We start from the raw sequence: 20,346 nt of genomic DNA, 5'->3' as shown, positions 1-20,346 counted from the left end.
TGGTGTCCATGATTTCTAAAAAGAATTTCTACTTTTGATTCATCAGACCTCGGGACAATTTTCCACTTTGCCTCAGTCCATCGTAAAAGAGCTCGGGCCCAGAGAAGGGGGCGGGGTTTCTGGATATTGTTTATATCTGGTTTTAACTTGGATTTGTGGATGCAGTAATGAAGTGTTTTCACAGACGATGGTTTTCTGAAGTGTTCCTGAGCCCATACAGTGATTTCCACTACAGACACGTGTCTGCTTTTAATGCAGTGTCTCCTGAGGGCCTGAAGATCACAGTCATCCAATGTCAGTTTTCAGCCTTGTCTCTTGCTTACAGAGGTTTCTCCAGATTCTCTGAGTCTTATGGCCCATAAATGATGTGATCCACAAATTCTTTGCAGTTTTACATTGAGGAACGTTATTCTTAAATTGTTGCACTGTTTGCCCTCGCAGTCTTTCACAGAGCGGTGAACCCCGCCCCATCTGGGATGCTCTTTTTATACCCAATCATTTTACTGACCTGTTGACAATTAACCTAATTAGTTTTTTTGTTTGTTTGCTTTTTAGCATTACACAACTTTTCCAGTCTTTTGTTGCCCCATCCCAACTTTTTTGAAACATGTTGCTGGCACTAAATTCAAAATGAGCATATATTTTTCAAAAAACAATGAAATTTCTCAGTTTCAACATCTCATCTCATTATCTGTAGCCGCTTTATCCTTCTACAGGGTCGCAGGCGAGCTGGAGCCTATCCCAGCTGACTACGGGCGAAAGGCGGGGTACACCCTGGACAAGTCGCCAGGTCATCACAGGGCTGACACATAGACACAGACAACCATTCACACTCACATTCACACCTACGCTCAATTTAGAGTCACCAGTTAACCTAACCTGCATGTCTTTGGACTGTGGGGGAAACCGGAGCACCCGGAGGAAACCCACGCGGACACGGGGAGAACATGCAAACTCCGCACAGAAAGGCCCTCGCCGGCCCCGGGGCTCGAACCCGGACCTTCTTGCTGTGAGGCGACAGCGCTAACCACTACACCACCGTGCTGCCCAGTTTCAACATGTGATTTGTTTTTGTCCTATTTTCAATTAAATATCGGGTTTCCATGATTTGTAAATCATCACATTCTGTTTTATTTATGTTTTACACAGCATCCCCACTTTTTTTGGAAACTGGGTTGTAATTTTCCTGCATTTTTTCATTAAAAAGGCTGACAAGAAATTTCAAGTTATTTAATTCATCATGAAATGAGTTTTTAAGTTGGAGACAATTTTATTTTTTATTTATTTTCTACAGTGTGACTGCTGGGTTCCTTCTGCGGAACTGAGCACAGGGGCGTTTGGAGGGAATGTAAGGGTGGAGTCGTAGGGAGGAGGCCAGAGCATGTAGTGATTATACAGGAAGGTTTGGCTTCATTTGGGTCTAAAAATGACAGTAGGAATTGTTTAGTGTGGATTATTCTACCTTCTGTAGAATTCATCACTGCTGAGGAGGTTTATAACATTTAAAAAAAGAACATTTTCTCGAATTATATTTTACTAAATGAATGTTTTATTCATGTTTAAGTTCAGCATAATACAACTGTCAATAATACAGTTACAATATCGTTGTGAAAATAAATATTCAGTAAGTAATTTTTTTAAAGCATAGCACAAAGGTGAAAAATCTAAAGCTAAAAATAATCAGTACATAATGAATTGTACATATCACTCACCCTGATAGTTATTTTTCGTAGGGAAAAAAAGTGTCATCTTCAAAATAGTACTAAAAAAGTAAGAATAAACAAAAATAATCCCAAATCTTGTTCTGATGTAACTGGTTGATTTGTATGCCTACTTCAGAAATAGTAATAATTTCATTAAAAATACAAAACAGATTGTCCAGCGTTATAATAACATGTTCTTGATAAAAGTATAGATATATGATAACAGTATGAATAACAAAAGAAAGAAGGTTAGTAACCTTAGCATACGGCTGGAGTGATGCTAAGAAGTGTTAGCAATGATGTCAGCATTCTGGGAGTCACTTCAGTATGAAAAAAATGTATGAAACTATCTACATCAATCAGAGTAAAAAACTGACAAAATATTTATTTTTTTTCTTTTCTTAGACAAAAGATGCCATCGACTAAAAAAAATCCAATGGTATTGAGCAGACGCTCTTCTCCAGAGCGACGTACAATAAACCCAGAGCAGCCCGGGGAGCAGTAGGGGGTTACATGCCTTACTCAAGGGCACTTCAGCCATTCCTGCTGGTCTAGGGAATCAAACCAGCAACCTTTTAGTCGCAAAGCTGCTTCTCTAGCCTTTAGGCCATGGCTGGCTTCCCCAAGTCAATGTCACTGTAGTCCAGAGCAAGTTATTTACACAGATCATTAGGGGACTGAAAATGCTTAAAAACGTCAACAGGTAATCCTACAGACTGATTAAAGGGTGAGCTGCAGGGGCTGGAACGTTTAGAGCTGTTTGGAGAGGCAGATCTTGAGGAAGCTGGACTATGGGATGGTGATACACGAGGAGAAAGGCCCAGGCCTTTAATAATTGAACTAAAAATACCAGCTTTGCTTTTCTGTGGCAGATCAGACGTAATGCACATCATGTCTTGTCCACATGTGGGTTTTGTGTGGGGGGTATTCTGTCTGTTCATGTTCAAACACCTGAGATCATCTTCCACATACAAGCTTGAGAGACCATTCTGTGAAGAACCCAACTTGTCTCTTTTATTGTTTTCCTTTTCTTCCAAACAGGACATGGATGGCAGGAACTGAGGCCCAGGAACAAGGAGGCGGTTTCCGTGGGGTTCAGAATACTTGCGGGGCCGTTGTTGATATTCCATCACGTTTCGAAGTGAGTGCTCAGGAGCAGATGAGGATAAATCCATCTGCCTAGGGTACACCAAGCACTCCTGACTCACAGATAGTTTCAGACGATTGTGTTGCAGGTTGTTCCCATTTTCATCATCCTGTTTGCGTTGTTCTCCTCTCCGGCAGGGTGAGGGTGAGGCCGAGCGACGTTTGTACCGATTACCCAAATTAGCATTCCATGTATTAGAATTCATCGAGTCAAACTTTGCCAATTGTGGATTGTGGTGTTTCAGTCTTACGTCAGATTCATTCTGTGGTGAGATGCAGATCTGAGGGACTGGAATTGGGCTTGTTGGTGATCTGCAGCATTGCGCCTGAAGCTGAGCTGCAGCAGAAGAGCTGCGATTGACTTTTGCTTTTGAATGATGAGCGACTTGAGCAGGCTTCCTCTGCAGGTTGGGCGATGGGAGAGGAATCTTTTGAGCATGGAGATGGTTGTTGTGAAAGTTCTGGAAAAAGACGATATAACAACTTCAATAACACACACACACACATAACAGCAGGGTTAAAGGTCAGGTCATAAGTCAAAGCTGAATCTTGAATTTTGAGTCAAGACTCAAGTTGCACATCTTAAATCCAAGTCAACAGCTCGGAAGTGAAAATTGAGTCTTAATCAGATTCTTAAAGCGAGACGGCCTTTCGATTTCATAAACGCAGTGAAATTTAGTTGCGTCTGAAATGTGGTGATTGTGATATCTGTTTATTTCTGTAATATCTCACAAAATATCAGGCCATTCTGTGGCTGGGAAGTTATTTAATTTGAGGGGATTAAAGCAGATAATGTGCATGAAATCGCTCGCTTGGCGCAGTCGAGCAGACAGAGGAAGTCCGTGTGCGCATGCGCAGGTTTACCTTCTTCTTCTTCTTTTGGGTTTTACAGCAGCTGGCATCCACAGTGTTGCATTACTGCCATCTACAGGTTTCCCTTTGAGCGTGCACTGACAGTTCCATCATTCTGTCGCTAAACGAACAGCTGATCACACCGAGGTGCTCGCTGAGCGCCCATATTTATTAGTTTGGTCCTGCGTTTCCTTTCCTTCGTATATAACAATGTCTTTTTTTCTCGCTTTCCATTACTGTAGTCACTCTTTCACGTTTCATTCGCACACTCACGTCCTCCATTTTTCTCTCCTGTTTCAAATTTGTATCAGTGGTAGCAGGGGTGTGACCAAGCAGCAGTCTGTGAATGGAGGGCAGGGTCGGGGAAGGTAAGTGGCTAAATCATTCCACCTGCTGTCAATTAAGGTGTGTGTGTTTGTTACAGGGAGGGAGCATAAAAGGAGAGAGAGAGCAGAGAAAAGGGACTCTCTCCCTGACCACAACGCGTGAGTGAGTGAGTGAGTGAGTGAGTGAGTGAGTGAGTGAGTGAGTGAGAGAGAGACAGAAAGAAAGAAAGAAAGGAAGAAAGGAAAAAAGCTGAAAAGCTTAATAAAGTGTTTGGGTGTAACATCAACTCTCGCCTGCCGTGCTTCTGTGCTCCACCCACATCAGGAACTGCTACAGTATCCCACAATGCCTTACATGAATGAGGAAAGCCCACCATGTGATGCATGACATAGTATCTTGTATTGGGTCATGGTGAAGCAGGAAAAAATAGCAGAGAATTTAGGACCATGTGGCTTTAAAGTCATTAATTGGAAAAATTAAGTCTCAGCATTTAAGTCTAGGCTGAAAACAGATCTGTTTAGTCAAGCCTTGTGTTAATGGTGTTTATGAGGTAAAGGTGTAGATCTGGAGGATCCTCAGACAGAGTGTTTTGGTAAACTGGGATGTATGGATGCTGTCAGTCCCCACTCGCTTGCTCACTCGAGTGTGTTGATGGTGTAGTGGCTGCTGCTTTATGTCCCGGGGCCCCTCATGCCTGTGTTACCTTCTGGCTCTCCCCTTTTAGTTATGCTGTCATAGTTAGTTGCCGGAGTCCCTGCTTGTACTCAGTGCAATATGTATACTGTTCCTACTTATTCAGGTGACACTGGGCATACCTAACAACCTGTGTTTTCTCTCCCTCTCTCTCTCTCTCCCCCCAAATCTGTTCCTCTGAGTTACATGTCAAGTCAAGTTTATTTGTATAGCGCTTTTAACAATAAACATTGTCGCAAAGCAGCTTTACAGAATTTGAACGACTTAAAACATGAGCTAATTTTATCCCTAATCTATCCCCAATGAGCAAGCCTGTCAGTCCTGGGATCGAGATGCTGAACCTCTTCTGCTCCTCGGACCTGCCTGATCCATCCTGGTGCCCTGTGTCTGGTTGGAGTCTCATCACATCGCTCCTGTGGAGGACGGCCCCATGAGGACAGCTGAAAGTCACACCTGGAGGACGCTCTGGACTCTTACAGTAATGCTTTTATGGCTGAGGACTACAGCTGACTTGCTAACTTTAGGACTGCAGTTGTCATGAACAGTTTTGCACTCAAGTTTCCATCAATGAAGAGTTTATAACATCAACAAAACTGACTTCATGTTAAAACTGTTAATATTATAGTCATGCTGTCTGCTGCTACCCAAATGAGGATGGGTTCCCTTTTGAGTCTGGTTCCTCTCGAGGTTTCTTCCTCATGTCGTCTGAGGGAGTTTTTCCTTGCCACCGTCGCCACAGGCTTCATCATTGGGGATAGATTAGGGATAAAATTAGCTCATGTTTTAAGTCGTTAAAATTCTGTAAAGCTGCTTTGTGACAATGTTTATTATTAAAAGTGCCATACAAATAAACTTGACTTGACTTAATTGTTCTATTTAAAAAAAATAATAAAATTGGAAGTCTGTGATTCGAATTCAGTAGCTTTCAGTCACTAAACAAAAATAATTGGGTGTCGGGGAAAATTCTTTCCTTTTTATGACCTAAACATGAAAAATCTGAAAGGCAGCACAGCTTTAAGGTCGAAGACAAGTCAGTAGATTTACTCTGTTTTGGTGGAACACACTCACCAGTTTGTCTGCAGCTAAGTTTTCACTGATGATCAGGTCCTGATGATAAGACAGTCCAGGGCTGAACTGTTGCTTCTGCTGTTGTTGTATTTTGTGTCGTTGCTGCATTTCAGAATTGGCATCTTGGTATTTCTTGTGTTCTTGTTCCCTCTCCTTTCCCTTTACATACAGCTACAGAAAGACCAACAGAGAGGATTCAAAGGTCAGAGAAAAAATTAAAAAGCAAACAAAACAAGGAAAACCAATGTGAACTTCTGCTTTTTTTTTCCCCAAAAGAGCATCCATAATGCATTCTGCAAAACCTTTGGTTCCACTTACATCATGAAAGACAAACTAGTTTGCAAACGTGTATGCAAATTATTGATTATGCTAATTTGGCATGAACTCCCGTCAAGAGTTAATCATCTTTAATTGCAGTGATTTCTGAAAGCTGGAGTGAGGTTTTGTTTTCCTCCATTAAGGGGCGCTATTATACATTGAACACACACACACACACACACACACCTCTGCCAGTTTGAATTTGAGCTCTTTTTCGTCCTGACGAGACATCCGTGACACTGAAACCTGGTCCTTGGGATTCGACTTGGCCACAGCGCTGGGGATCAATCAGAAGAAAGGAAGGTCAAAACTGGTGCATTAACTCATGCAGAGTCATGAAGTCATGCTGTAACCCCTAAACCCCCCAAACCTGACCTTAACTCCTACTGGCTCATGGCAGAGTGTAAAAGTCAGTCTAATAATCAGTACCTTTCTGTTTTCAGGCGCTGAGCTTCTTTTAGTTCTTCAGCTTGACTTTCCTTTTCTATAACAGGAGACATGAGAAGGATGTTACATCACACTGGGAACAACTTACAGTGTGTGTGTGTGTGTGTGTGTGTGTGTGTGTGTGTGTGTGTGTGTGTGTGTTTTTACGTTTTGCCTTGTTTAAATGAGCTACAATCTCATGGCGGATGGCGCGGATTTGTATTTGTATCTTGGCGATGAAGTCGTGTTTCAGCAGCTCACAAGCGCTCAGACGCTGTGTGTGATCCTTTTTCAGGCAGCTCTTGATAAATGACTGGAAATTCTGTGACCTACACACAGATACACACAAAGAGTTGGAACCCATCCTCAAAATAATTTTTACAGATTTTTTGAGTTACTAGAAGCCTGTCAGGTTCAGATGTGGAGGCGTGGGCTGTGAGCTGCTCTGGGGTCATGATGTTTCAGGTCTCACCATTTAGCAACAGTTGGGTTTAGCGTCGGAGCTTCATTTAGAGCAATCATCATCATGGCCTTCATGGGATTCACACCAGTCAGAGCTGCAGGAAGACAGAGAGAGAGAGAGAGAGATTTACACACATTAACACAACTTTAATATAATGAAGAGATGAACATCTGAAGTGAGTGAACTTACGTGGTTTTCCTTCTGCCATCTCGATGGCTGTGATACCCAATGACCACACATCACTCTGAAACACACACACACACACACACAATCATGAGCATTTCTATGGAAAAAAGTAAAGCATTAAATTTAAAATTTTTATCCTGAAAAAGAAAAGAGGATTAGGAATCTATAGTAAAGTAAAGGAGGATTAAATCACTGACGGAATGACAGTATGAAAGGAAAATGGAAAACAATCCAACAAAGAAGGAAAGGAGGAAATTCAGACAGAAAGAAAAGAGAAAAAGAAAATAGAAAGAAAGAAGGAAATAAAATAAAAGCAGTACAGAAAAACAAAGATCAACAGAGGAAATCATTTAACTATATGAAAGACAGACAGACAGAGAGGCATAGAGGCAGACAGATACACACAGATAGACACAGGCAGAGAGGAGAGAAAGACAGACCAATAGACAGACAGAGAGGCAGAGAGATAGACATAAAAATAGAGAGGCAGACAGAATGACTGACAGACAGACAAATGGATAGCCAGAGACGCAGAAAGACACACAGAGAAACAGGCAGGCAGACAGAGAGGTAGACAGACAGACAGACTGTCTCACCTTACAGTCGTAGGCACTATCAGAATTATTTTGGCAGTTGATGACCTCCGGCGCCATCCAGTACGGAGTCCCAATAACTGTGTTCTGCTTACACACGGTGCTGTCTGACTGCGCACTCACGCCAAAGTCCACTACACACACACACACACACAATAAATACAGGGGAACACTTACATATATGTGTGTGTGTGTGTGTGTGTGTGTGTGTGTGTGTGTGTGTAAAAGAAAATGAATTCTAGTGTTTGAAACAGAGTCTAAAATTGTCCAGGGTTCCAATAAGAAGGTGAGTGTTGAAGAGTTTGGCCACTAGGGCGGCGCACTCACCCAGTTTGACCTCTGCGCTGGTGGTCAGCAGCACGTTCTGCCCTTTAATGTCCCGGTGGATGATGTTGTATTTGTGGAGGTGAGCCAGACCCTACAGTGAGAGCAGAACATGGTTTACTTAAAAAAAAACTTCAACTGCTGATGTTTATTCTAAAGAATTGCTTCACTCTCAAAAATGATCATTTGCTAATAAAATACAGTGGTGCTTGAAAGTTTGTGAACCCTTTAGAATTTTCTATATTTCTGCATAAATATGACCTAAAACATCATCAGATTTTCACACAAGTCCTAAAAGTAGATAAGGAGAACCCAGTTAAACAAATGAGACAAACATATTATACTTGGTCATTTATTTATTGAGGAAAATGATCCAATATTACATATCTGTGAGTGGCAAAAGTATGTGAACCTCTAGGATTAGCAGTTAATTTGAAGGTGAAATTAGAGTCAGGTGTTTTCAATCAATGGGATGACAATCAGGTGTGAGTGGGCACCCTGTTTTATTTAAAGAACAGGGATCTATCAAAGTCTGATCTTCACAACACATGTTTGTGGAAGTGTATCATGGCACAAACAAAGGAGATTTCTGAGGACCTCAGAAAAAGCGTTGTTGATGCTCATCAGGCTGGAAAAGGTTACAAAACCATCTCTAAAGCGTTTGGACTCCACCAATCCACAATCAGACAAATTGTGTACAAATGGAGGAAATTTAAGACCATTGTTACCCTCCCCAGGAGTGGTCGACCAACAAAGATCACTCCAAGAGCAAGGCGTGTAATAGTCGGCGAGGTCATAAAGGACCCCAGGATAACTTCTAAGCAACTGAAGGCCTCCCTCACATTGGCTAATGTTAATGTTCATGAGTCCACCATCAGGAGAACACTGAACAACAATGGTGTGCATGGCAGGGTTGCAAGGAGAAAGCCACTGCTCTCCAAAAAGAACATTGCTGCTCATCTGCAGTTTGCTAAAGATCACGTGGACAAGCCAGAAGGCTATTGGAAAAATGTTCTGTGGACAGATGAGACCAAAATAGAACTTTTTGGTTTAAATGAGAAGCATTATGTTTGGAGAAAGGAAAACACTGCATTCCAGCATAAGAACCTTATCCCATCTGTGAAACATGGTGGTGGTAGTATCATGGTTTGGGCCTGTTTTGCTGCATCTGGGCCAGGACGGCTTGCCATCACTGATGGAACAATGAATTCTGAATTATACCAGCAAATTCTAAAGGAAAATGTCAGGACATCTGTCCATGAACTGAATCTCAAGAGAAGGTGGGTCATGCAGCAAGACAACGACCCTAAGCACACAAGTCGTTCTACCAAAGAATGGTTAAAGAAGAATAAAGTTAATGTTTTGGAATGGCCAAGTCAAAGTCCTGACCTTAATCCAATGGAAATGTTGTGGAAGGACCTGAAGCGAGCAGTTCATGTGAGGAAACCCACCAACATCCCAGAGTTGAAGCTGTTCTGTACGGAGGAACGGGCTAAAATTCCTCCAAGCCGGTGTGCAGGACTGATCAACAGTTACCGCAAACGTTTAGTTGCAGTTATTGCTGCACAAGGGGGTCACACCAGATACTGAAAGCAAAGGTTCACATACTTTTGCCACTCACAGATATGTAATATTGGATAATTTTCCTCAATAAATAAATGACCAAGTATAATATTTTTGTCTCATTTGTTTAACTGGGTTCTCTTTATCTACTTTTAGGACTTGTGTGAAAATCTGATGATGTTTTAGGTCATATTTATGCAGAAATATAGAAAATTCTAAAGGGCTCACAAACTTTCAAGCACCACTGTATATTTAATAAATATTTGTACAGTACATTGAGAATGTGTGTAAAGTGTAAATAATTATTAACATTTGACTTAAAAACAAAGAATTGTCGTACTTTGAGGATTTCTCCACTGATGTAGGCCGTCCAGTCCTGACTGAGGAGCTTTTTTCTCTTACTCTCGATCAGATCAGCAACAGAACCACCACCGCAGAACTCCATCACCAACTACACACACACACAGAGTGTATATATGTAGTGTATCTATATGTGTATATATGTAGTATATACAAAGCTGTATATATGTAGTGTGTGTGTGTGTGTGTGTGTGTGTGTGTGTTCATGCTCATACACTCACCCACAGCTGGTCCCCCATGAGGGGCGTGTCTTTCTTGATGAAAGCACCGTAATACGTGGCGATATTGCGATGGTGAGACTGGGTCTTCAGCAGGTTTATCTCGGACTTCAGCTCCTCCTGAGCTGCCTGAGTGAAGCAGTGAATTCAGTCATTTATTCATCTTCACTCAGCCACATGTTCATTCATGTTCTACATCCTGACTGATCCTTACTGATGTAGCATTGTGTGATTGTTTACGTTAGACAACATGGACAATATGATAATCAACATTAACCTTGTGGGATTAAAACCCTCGACATTATGAAGTGTATAATTAGCAGGACTCTGTGTTTGCATGGTGTGGCTATCAGCACTGTGAGACTTGACGGAGGTACTGATATTGTACGGCTCATGTTGTGTGGAACAGAAAGCAATGATGGGATGTGAACTTACCCCCTTTGCATTAATGACTTTAATGGCAACAGGCTGTCCTGATTTCTTATGCGCACCCTGTGGGAACACACACAAGACAAAAGAAAATTAGCACACACACACACACACGTGTTTTGCTCCAAATCCATAATGCGATGGCGACTTTTCTGGAGTTGATTATTGATTATGCCATTGGCTCGATTAGATTAGATAAAACTTTACTGATCCCTTTGGGAGGGTTCCCTCAGGGAAATTAAGATTCCAGCAGCATCATTACAGATAAACAGAGAAAAGAAATAGAGAAAACTTCTAGATAAATTGAAATAAATTAAGTATTTACATATACAAATATAAAAAGAATAAGATATGGGGAAGAGAGGAAGAGGGGAAAGAAAAAAGGGGGGGCAGCAGGAGAGATATTGCACTTTATATTGCACATTGTCCGGTATTGCTTATTGTCAGGCTGGGCTACTGCTCCTTCCCGTCCTCTGTCCTCCTGTTCCCCCTCCTCCCCCCCAGAGAGGAGTTGTACAGTCTGATGGCGTGAGGGACAAAGGAGTTTTTGAGTCTGTTCTTCCTGCACTTGGGAAGGAGCATTCTGTCACTGAACAGGCTCCTCTGGTTGCTGATGACGGTGTGCAGAGGGTGACTGGCATCGTCCATGATGTTCAATAGTTTGTCCATAGACCTCTTCTCTGCCACCGTCACCAGAGAGTCCAGCTTCATGCCGACCACAGAGCCGGCCCGCCTGATCAGTTTGTCCAGCCTTGGATGTGCTGCCCCCCCCCAGCACACCACGGTGTAAAACAGGACACTATAGAGAGTTCCAGACAGGAAATGGAATTTCCATGACAAATTCAGGTCAGGGTTTGGTTTCAGAGACACTGTTTAGCTGGAAACTAATAATGCCACTTCCTTAATGATTCTTTGGAATACACCAGATTTTGCAAGCTCGTTAATAACATGTGTGTGTCAGATTCAGGATGATCTGGTTATCACACACTTGTGTGACTTCAGCTTTGTCATCTTTTTAAGGTATGGTTCGTTGATCACATGTTTAATCCATGATTGTTGAAGAGAAAAAAAGAGAAACTTTGCAGTAAACACACATGAAAAGTGCTGAGTCACCAAATAATTAAATAATCTTTTGCATCCTGTTCTACAGCATCTACACTGTAAAGAAAACACACCTACGGTTCCTCACTATGGAACCCGTATTGGTGAATTTAACTGGGAGATGTGATTTAGCAGTACAAACAGGATCACACTGTCACGTCCTGAGTCTAATTCGTCAGCAGATGAATAACGTTCAAATCACTGAGCATTCTCTCATGCATTCAACTGTAACAACAACAATAATAACAATAATAATTCCCCAAAACTGTGATATTCGTCATATAATCTGGACTGAAATGCTTTCTGTATATTAAACCTTAAAATTGTGAAGTGACAACAAAAAATGATATTCTGAATGCAGGATGGCGTAAAGATTTCCCTCGAATAGTTATGGAAGTTTCCTGCTACTGTACCACAGCAAACATGCCAGCACTGGTGTAGTGTTCCTTTAAAGTATTTTACAGGCACAACAAGAAACGGATCAACAATTTTCTGCAGAACTTGATCTCACCCTCAATCTCTTTGTTCAGCTTTGTTTTTTTATTCACATCAGATTCTGAGGAACTGAAATAAAACCTCAGCTCTTGCCAAAACCCCTCAGGGCATGCCAATACTCCCCTCCAGCTCTCAGATACAATCCTCTCTCTGTTTCTCTCTCACGCACAAACTTTATTGATCTCACTGACAAACTGGGAAAGAATTCAAACACCAACTCCAAATAACCCCAGCAATACACACACACACACACACACACACACACACACCTCCATGCCTGTAGAAATACAAATTCCTGACAGTATTACAAACAAAATTATCTGTCTATAGAATTAAACAATTTCAATACTGGATCGATTTGATAATATTTAAGATATTGTCACTTGATAACATGTCATTTATTGAAGACTAACTAGTCCTAAACCTCATAATAACACTAAACATTAAAACCCTAAACCATGTTTTAAACCCTAACCCCCTAATCCTCCTAACCCCTTAACCCTCCCAACTACCATGACCCTCCCTACCCCCTTATCCCTCCTTAACCCTCCTAACTCCCTTAATCCTCTAAACCCCCCTAACCAGGGGTTAAATTGGGCCGGGGCTGTCCGGGGCTGAGCCCCGGCACATAAACTCGGAGCGGATGGCATATGATCACGCACACATCAAAAGCAACAAACCCTTTTCACGATTTTCAGTTCTGAATAATTAAATATCGTTTTATTAATCAATAAACCCATGACTTTTATGAGATAGATCATAGTTTTCCTGATAACAAGACGACCTGTCAAAGCTATTTAGAACAGAACTTGCGATCAGAGATTCTGGTTTCTGGAACACTGCGTGGGTTGCCAGTTCCGCTTTTTATAAGCGACTTTGGGGTTTCTTTTTTGTGAGCTCGCTTTAAAAAAAAATCAGAAGTCGTGGTTTGCGGGTTTTTGGGCTTGTGTTTCAGCGTTGTGACTTGTTTATAATTTTCTCCGTACACCGTCTCCCCTTTTACCTGCATACGATCCTAATCCATCAGAGGTGCTTGAACGAACTGTCTGTGCATTTGGCGAGTTCAATTTCCATAGTCCCCAGTTATCGACAGAAATTAGCCAGGGGGAAGGGGGAGATGTCAGTTAAAGTTAGCTACTGAGATTGACCAAAAGTTGAGCCTAACGTTGCCTCAAGTTAGCTACCTTTGGCAAACATAAACAAAACACTCGTCTTGTGCTCTAGCCTTAATTAACTGTCGATACAGTCAATTTCACTTTTATACAAGAAGGTTAATAAATTGTTTTGTTGTCTTGGATTTTTAGAGGTCAGCAGCTAAAGGTTAAAAATGAGGAAAGCAAAGAGGAGGAAGCTTACAGATTTCTTCAAAAGGTGGGCAGCATCATATTTTTTATTATTAAAAACAAAATATCAAATAATACTGAAGAGGGGAAAAAATAATACTGATCTAAATATGTTGTGTTTTTATTTTTAGACAGTATGTGTTTAGCAAAAGTTTTGCTGCATTCAAATGATTGTGCTTCTATTTTGCTGCTATAATATGCTCATCTTATGTATGTTCTAGACAATACAAAAAGCACCACATGCCAAATAAATAATTGAATACATAATAATAACAATAATAATAAATGCTTCCAATGTTATAGTGTTGTTTGTATTTGGTTGCATTCACTGCATGAATATATTTGATTGACAATTTGACTGACAGTGTTTTGGCATATTTAACATTTATCCTCCAAAATAAATCAACTGTTTTGGTTTAAGATTGTGCAAGCCTTCAAATTTTCTCACTGAACATTTCTCCTTCACATTTTTCACCTGTAGGCATGTGACAAGATTTAACATGATATTGCTCAACCTACCTCTGTAAAGTCAGCTAACAACTTATTAAAATGCACCAGAATTCAGCAAATAACATGTATGATAATAAAAAACTTCTGGGGGAGGACCCCCAGACCCCCCACTAATCATTTCCTTCAAACCAATGTACAACAACCTGTACAATCTGTTACATTGGCCAACCAATCTACATTCAAACTGCCATAATGTGTAGGGGGGCACTACAAGACACACATAGGCCTACAACACACAGATAAGGTGTATATCTCTGTGCAATATGATATGGTTATCAAATTAGAGGGTTATTTTTCAAAAAGTATATTGGGGCAGGGCGGCGGGGGCAGGGGCGGGTACGAGGCAGAGCCCCCCCACATAACCAATTCCAATTTAACCCCTGCCCCTAACCCTCATAACCCTCCCAACCTCCCTTAACCCTTGATAACCATCCTAACCCCCTTAACTCCCTAACCTCCTCATAACCCTCCCAACCTCCCTTAACCCCCTAACCTCCCTTAACCCTAAATAACCCTCCTTACCCCCTTTACCCTCATAACCCTCACAACCTCTCCTAACCCCTAACTTCCCTTAATCCTCTTAACCCCCTAACCCCTCTAACCCTTATAACCCTCTTAACCCCCTAACCTCCCTTAATTCTCTTAACCCTCCCAACCCCTGTAACCCTCCTAACCCCCTTAACCCCCTAACCCTCATAACCTTCCCAACCCCTCTAACCCCTTGGCTAAGAGAGTCCCTGTCTAAACACACACAGAGTAAGAAGTAAGAGAACATCACTCATCACTTTTTTACCTTAAACACTTGACCATATGAGCCGCTTCCCACCATCTGCACTAGGTCGAAGATCCCTGCAGGGTCCTAAAGAGAGAAGACCATGATAATATAATTAATGCTAATATACACACTTTAATGCACACTTAACACATACCATTACAGCATCTCAGGGACGCACACACACATTTTCTGGCACAGGTTTTATGTTAGCCTGTAGTGGACCTAACTTGTGTGTGTGTGTGTGTGTGTGTGTGTGTGTAGCATCCACTAATGTTGACGCTTTATGCCGGTCTTACACCAGACAACTTTTCAAGAGATTTCAGTGTCACAGATGAATTTCCAATGTTAGAGTATAATCATGAGAGTTTAACTCGAGGTGTAGCGCGATCCCGACAGCTCGATTGTTTGGTATAAGGTAGTCGCGGTCTGAAGTAAGCCATTTTCTCATCTTTACATTCCAAAAAAAAACAAGTGTTTAATATCATCTTTATTCTTGGCTCATGCAAATAGCGCCCCTGCGAGATCCACGGTCTTTGCAAAATCAGAGATAATCTCTTGAAAACTCATTTGGTGTAAGGCTGGGATAATTGTGTGACTAATTACACATTGTCTTTCGATGTGAGAGGGAGTCAGACTTGTCTTTTAAAAGTCTTTTCCGAGTCTATTCACATTTTTCAGTATATGATTAACATTAGTGTGCATGGTCCATACAGCATTTTATTTATTTTTGTTTGTATTAGACAGCCAGCACAGCCTTACACCTATACACATCATTTTAGTTTTAATTTACATGTTATGTGCTCAGCTTCGTGCTAGCTTTGTGATAGAAAATCTAAGATCAAAAATTGCTGAAACTGTGGTTCTGCGTTGCTCATTTACAGAGAAAATGTGTGAACGTAGTGTTTCCCAAAATCCTGTATGCTCTAAAAAATTGCCTTAAATATAAAAACCAATGTGGGCGGCACGGTGGTGTAGTGGTTAGTGCTGTCGCCTCACAGCAAGAAGGTCCTGGGTTCGAGCCCCGTGGCCGGCGAGGGCCTTTCTGTGTGGAGTTTGCATGTTCTCCCCGTGTCCGCGTGGGTTTCCTCCGGGTGCTCCGGTTTCCCCCACAGTCCAAAGACATGCAGGTTAGGTTAACTGGTGACTCTAAATTGAGCGTAGGTGTGAATGTGAGTGTGAATGGTTGTCTGTGTCTATGTGTCAGCCCTGTGATGACCTGGCGACTTGTCCAGGGTGAACCCCGCCTTTCACCCGTAGTCAGCTGGGATAGGATCCAGCTCGCCTGCGACCCTGTAGAACAGGATAAAGCGGCTACAGATAATGGATGGATAGATAAAAACCAACCCAGTTCCTTGACTCACAACTGTCACAAACATGCCATCACAAAACCATTTCTCCAGAAACTTGTAGGCAGTTAATGTTTAACAGTCCCCGTCTTTGTCTCCAGCTTTGTTTTTGTTTCTTGCTTCATATCAGGGACAACTGCTGATCAAATCTGCACCTGTTACACGACATGTTTGACTTTCACTTTTCCACTAAATTGTGATTAAAATCTTCACCAAAGCTGTGGGTACGAACTCATCTCAAATCCATCTCCAGCCCTACATCCTACACCCTAATCCCTAACTCATTCCAACTTAACCAAAACACAAGCTTCAGCCCTAAACATTAAACCCCTTGTCCATGATCTGACATGTGCCCCTGTACCCTCAACCCTTATTTACCTGAAAACTAACCCAAACATGAGCAGACTTTGTTCAGGGATGTTTCAGTTCTCAGGGTACAGGATGTCTAACATAAAATGTGATTATATAAGTAAGTAAGCAAGCGAGCAAGCAAGCGAGTGAGTAAATAAATAAATAAATAAATAAATAAATAAATAGAGAATTAAACCATTTATTCCTGCAATATCATCAAAAACACACCACAAATAGATAGATAGATAGATAGATAGATAGATAGATAGATAGATAGATAGATAGATAGATAGATAGAAAGTGAACCAAGCTTACCTTGAGAGAACAGAAATCAATTTTATCCAGAGCTGACGGAGAATCATTTGCCATTTTTCCAAGTTTTCAAATTAAATAAAATAAATAAATGAATATTTTTGCGTTCTTTACTGCTGCTGTTTCCTTTTGGTTTGTTTTGGATCATGAACTGAAGCAGAAACCTCAGGAGGAGAGATTTATATCACTGACACATGACGTGGGCAAATTAGGAGGCGTGGTGTTTGAACAAGGAAAGAATGTGCTGAAGTTTAGTCATGAGCAATTCTTCAGAAATTCAGTGCAACATAACCTGCAAGCAGTCTACAAAAACATCCTCATAAAATACAGTAATTAAAAAAAAATCGTACGCATTCAATTCCATCCAAATAATCAGATTTGAATAGTCCTTTGGTTAAGATTGTTGTATTTAATATAAATTAAATGGTTAAATTAGCCTTTGGCTTAGATACATATCATTATCACATAAATAAACTTTGTAACTTATTGCATCATCATCATCACCATCATCATCACCACCACCACCATCATCACCAGCAGCAGCAGGGTTGTAGATATTCCATTTTGCCAGACTGTTCCTTTTGATGTTTGAGATGAATCATCCATCACGGAATCAGCTCTGAAGCCAAGGAGATGGTCCTTCTTGTCCCAGAAGACATTGTTGAGCTCTTTCCTTTCTTCTGGTTCTTATTTCTTCAGCTTGTTAAAGTCTTGGATGATCTGCATCAACACCTCCCTCTCTGCAGGTTTCTCTCCAATTCCAATGGTCTTCACCTACTTTCTCCCTGTTGTTAGGTTGGATGTTTAATAAGGACAAGGTCTTCTTGATGGAATCATGAAAGCACCTCTTGGGCTGTGACCTTCTGTAAGTTCAGTGTGAGTACAGGGTCTGTGTGGGTATGCTCATGTCCGGGATCCTTTTTGCCTCACCATGCTGTAATCATTGGAGTTGATGCTTTTCAATGATAGTTTGGATTCTCATGGAATTTGTTCTTGCCAGTACTTTCTTGGTTGTGATATTGTTGTCGCATTTGATATTCAGCATCAACCACAGTTTTGCTTGATGAACGCTCTCAAGTTGACATGTTTGATGCTGTCAAAGTCTCACAGCTAAAGAGCCGTGTTGAAACCCAATAACTTGGCACATTGTTTATTTGTTTGTATAACACTTTTAACAATAGACATTGATAGACAATAAACATTGTAAAGTTTGCTTGAAGTTCCAGGTTACAGGAACAGAAGAGACGGTTTGAAAGGCTTCCAATCGAACCCCTAAGGCCAATTCACAAGTGAGTTTGATTAGTGTGGAAAAAGAGTCACAAGTTTAAGCTCCACAGTCTTCAAAGCCCCTGTATCCATGGAGTAACTATGCTGAGATGATGGAAGGCCAATCTGATTGCAGAGAGACACTGCAGTCTGTCATGCACGAGGGGCAATGACGGCCTGTGCCATCACTTATGGCCAGGGGTTAAATCGGGATTGGTTATGTGGGGGGGGCTCTGCCTCGTACCCGCCCCTGCCCCCGCCGCCCTGCCCCAATATACTTTTTGGAAAATAACCCTCTAATTTGATAACCATATCATATTGCACAGAGATATACACCTTATCTGTGTGTTGTAGGCCTATGTGTGTCTTGTAGTGCCCCCCTACACATTATGGCAGTTTGAATGTAGATTGGTTGGCCAATGTAACAGATTGTACAGGTTGTTGTACATTGGTTTGAAGGAAATGATTAGTGGGGGGTCTGGGGGTCCTCCCCCAGAAGTTTTTTATTATCATACATGTTATTTGCTGAATTCTGGTGCATTTTAATAAGTTGTTAGCTGACTTTACAGAGGTAGGTTGAGCAATATCATATTAAATCTTGTCACATGCCTACAGGTGAAAAATGTGAAGGAGAAATGTTCAGTGAGAAAATTTGAAGGCTTGCACAATCTTAAACCAAAACAGTTGATTTATTTTGGAGGATAAATGTTAAATATGCCAAAACACTGTCAGTCAAATTGTCAATCAAATATATTCATGCAGTGAATGCAACCAAATACAAACAACACTATAACATTGGAAGCATTTATTATTATTGTTATTATTATGTATTCAATTATTTATTTGGCATGTGGTGCTTTTTGTATTGTCTAGAACATACATAAGATGAGCATATTATAGCAGCAAAATAGAAGCACAATCATTTGAATGCAGCAAAACTTTTGCTAAACACATACTGTCTAAAAATAAAAACACAACATATTTAGATCAGTATTATTTTTTCCCCTCTTCAGTATTATTTGATATTTTGTTTTTAATAATAAAAAATATGATGCTGCCCACCTTTTGAAGAAATCTGTAAGCTTCCTCCTCTTTGCTTTCCTCATTTTTAACCTTTAGCTGCTGACCTCTAAAAATCCAAGACAACAAAACAATTTATTAACCTTCTTGTATAAAAGTGAAATTGACTGTATCGACAGTTAATTAAGGCTAGAGCACAAGACGAGTGTTTTGTTTATGTTTGCCAAAGGTAGCTAACTTGAGGCAACGTTAGGCTCAACTTTTGGTCAATCTCAGTAGCTAACTTTAACTGACATCTCCCCCTTCCCCCTGGCTAATTTCTGTCGATAACTGGGGACTATGGAAATTGAACTCGCCAAATGCACAGACAGTTCGTTCAAGCACCTCTGATGGATTAGGATCGTATGCAGGTAAAAGGGGAGACGGTGTACGGAGAAAATTATAAACAAGTCACAACGCTGAAACACAAACCCAAAAACCCGCAAACCACGACTTCTGATTTTTTTTTAAAGCGAGCTCACAAAAAAAGAAACCCCAAAGTCGCTTATAAAAAGCGGAATTGGCAACCCACGCAGTGTTCCAGAAACCAGAATCTCTGATCGCAAGTTCTGTTCTAAATAGCTTTGACAGGTCGTCTTGTTATCAGGAAAACTATGATCTATCTCATAAAAGTCATGGGTTTATTGATTAATAAAACGATATTTAATTATTCAGAACTGAAAATCGTGGAAAGGGTTTGTTGCTTTTGATGTGTGCGTGATCATATGCCATCCGCTCCGAGTTTATGTGCCGGGGCTCAGCCCCGGACAGCCCCGGCCCAATTTAACCCCTGCTTATGGCATAGCTGTTATTTTAGTGGTGCTGGAATCCCTCAAACCCTCAAACCCTCCCCAAAGAGCCAACTCGATATGGATTGCCAGTTTAGCCACCGCTGCCAACCTGGGCATGAAATGGGCTATGCAGTTACATGTTCCCACTGGCAAGGGGCCAAAAACCCAGCACAATCTGTTAAAATCATTTATATTTACAATTCTAATTTAGACTGGTTTCCTTCATAATTCTGACAAAAAGATAAAATTAAAAGGCTTTAGTACATACAATACCGGGCAAAAGTTTGTACACCCCTACTCTGCTCATTGATTGTTTTTTTTCACATTC

The 20,346-nt window shown here is 41.0% G+C and overlaps 1 protein-coding gene across 1 annotated transcript; it reads right to left on the bottom strand.

Annotated features, from left to right (window-relative positions):
- Positions 1 to 1,526: 1,526 nt before the first annotated feature.
- On the bottom strand, positions 1,527 to 17,077 carry tnika (TRAF2 and NCK interacting kinase a). Its single transcript, XM_060897945.1, has 14 exons — positions 16,906 to 17,077; positions 14,912 to 14,977; positions 10,676 to 10,732; positions 10,244 to 10,369; positions 10,003 to 10,113; positions 8,103 to 8,193; positions 7,779 to 7,909; positions 7,186 to 7,240; positions 7,006 to 7,090; positions 6,702 to 6,862; positions 6,537 to 6,591; positions 6,294 to 6,384; positions 5,790 to 5,960; positions 1,527 to 3,310 (listed from the first exon to the last, which is right to left on the bottom strand). The coding sequence occupies exons 1-14, from the start codon at positions 16,957 to 16,959 to the stop codon at positions 2,357 to 2,359; spliced, it is 2,208 nt and encodes a 735-aa protein (XP_060753928.1). The 5' UTR covers positions 16,960 to 17,077; the 3' UTR covers positions 1,527 to 2,356.
- Between the last annotated feature and the right edge of the window lie 3,269 nt (positions 17,078 to 20,346).

The sequence above is a fragment of the Neoarius graeffei genome, chromosome 17, assembly GCF_027579695.1.
Source record: "Neoarius graeffei isolate fNeoGra1 chromosome 17, fNeoGra1.pri, whole genome shotgun sequence".
Taxonomy (NCBI): domain Eukaryota; kingdom Metazoa; phylum Chordata; class Actinopteri; order Siluriformes; family Ariidae; genus Neoarius; species Neoarius graeffei.
This window is presented reverse-complemented; position numbering and strand designations above follow the sequence as displayed.

Bases quoted from the DNA above. Each gene is read 5' to 3' on its own strand.
- tnika (XM_060897945.1), bottom strand. From the start codon at position 16,959: ATGGCAAATGATTCTCCGTCAGCTCTGGATAAAATTGATTTCTGTTCT. The intron at 10,114-10,243 runs GTGAGTGTATGA...GTGTGTGTGTAG, and splicing joins TCATGGGGGACCAGCTGTGG to TTGGTGATGGAGTTCTGCGG. The intron at 7,241-7,778 runs GTGAGACAGTCT...TGTGTGTTTCAG, and splicing joins ATAGTGCCTACGACTGTAAG to AGTGATGTGTGGTCATTGGG.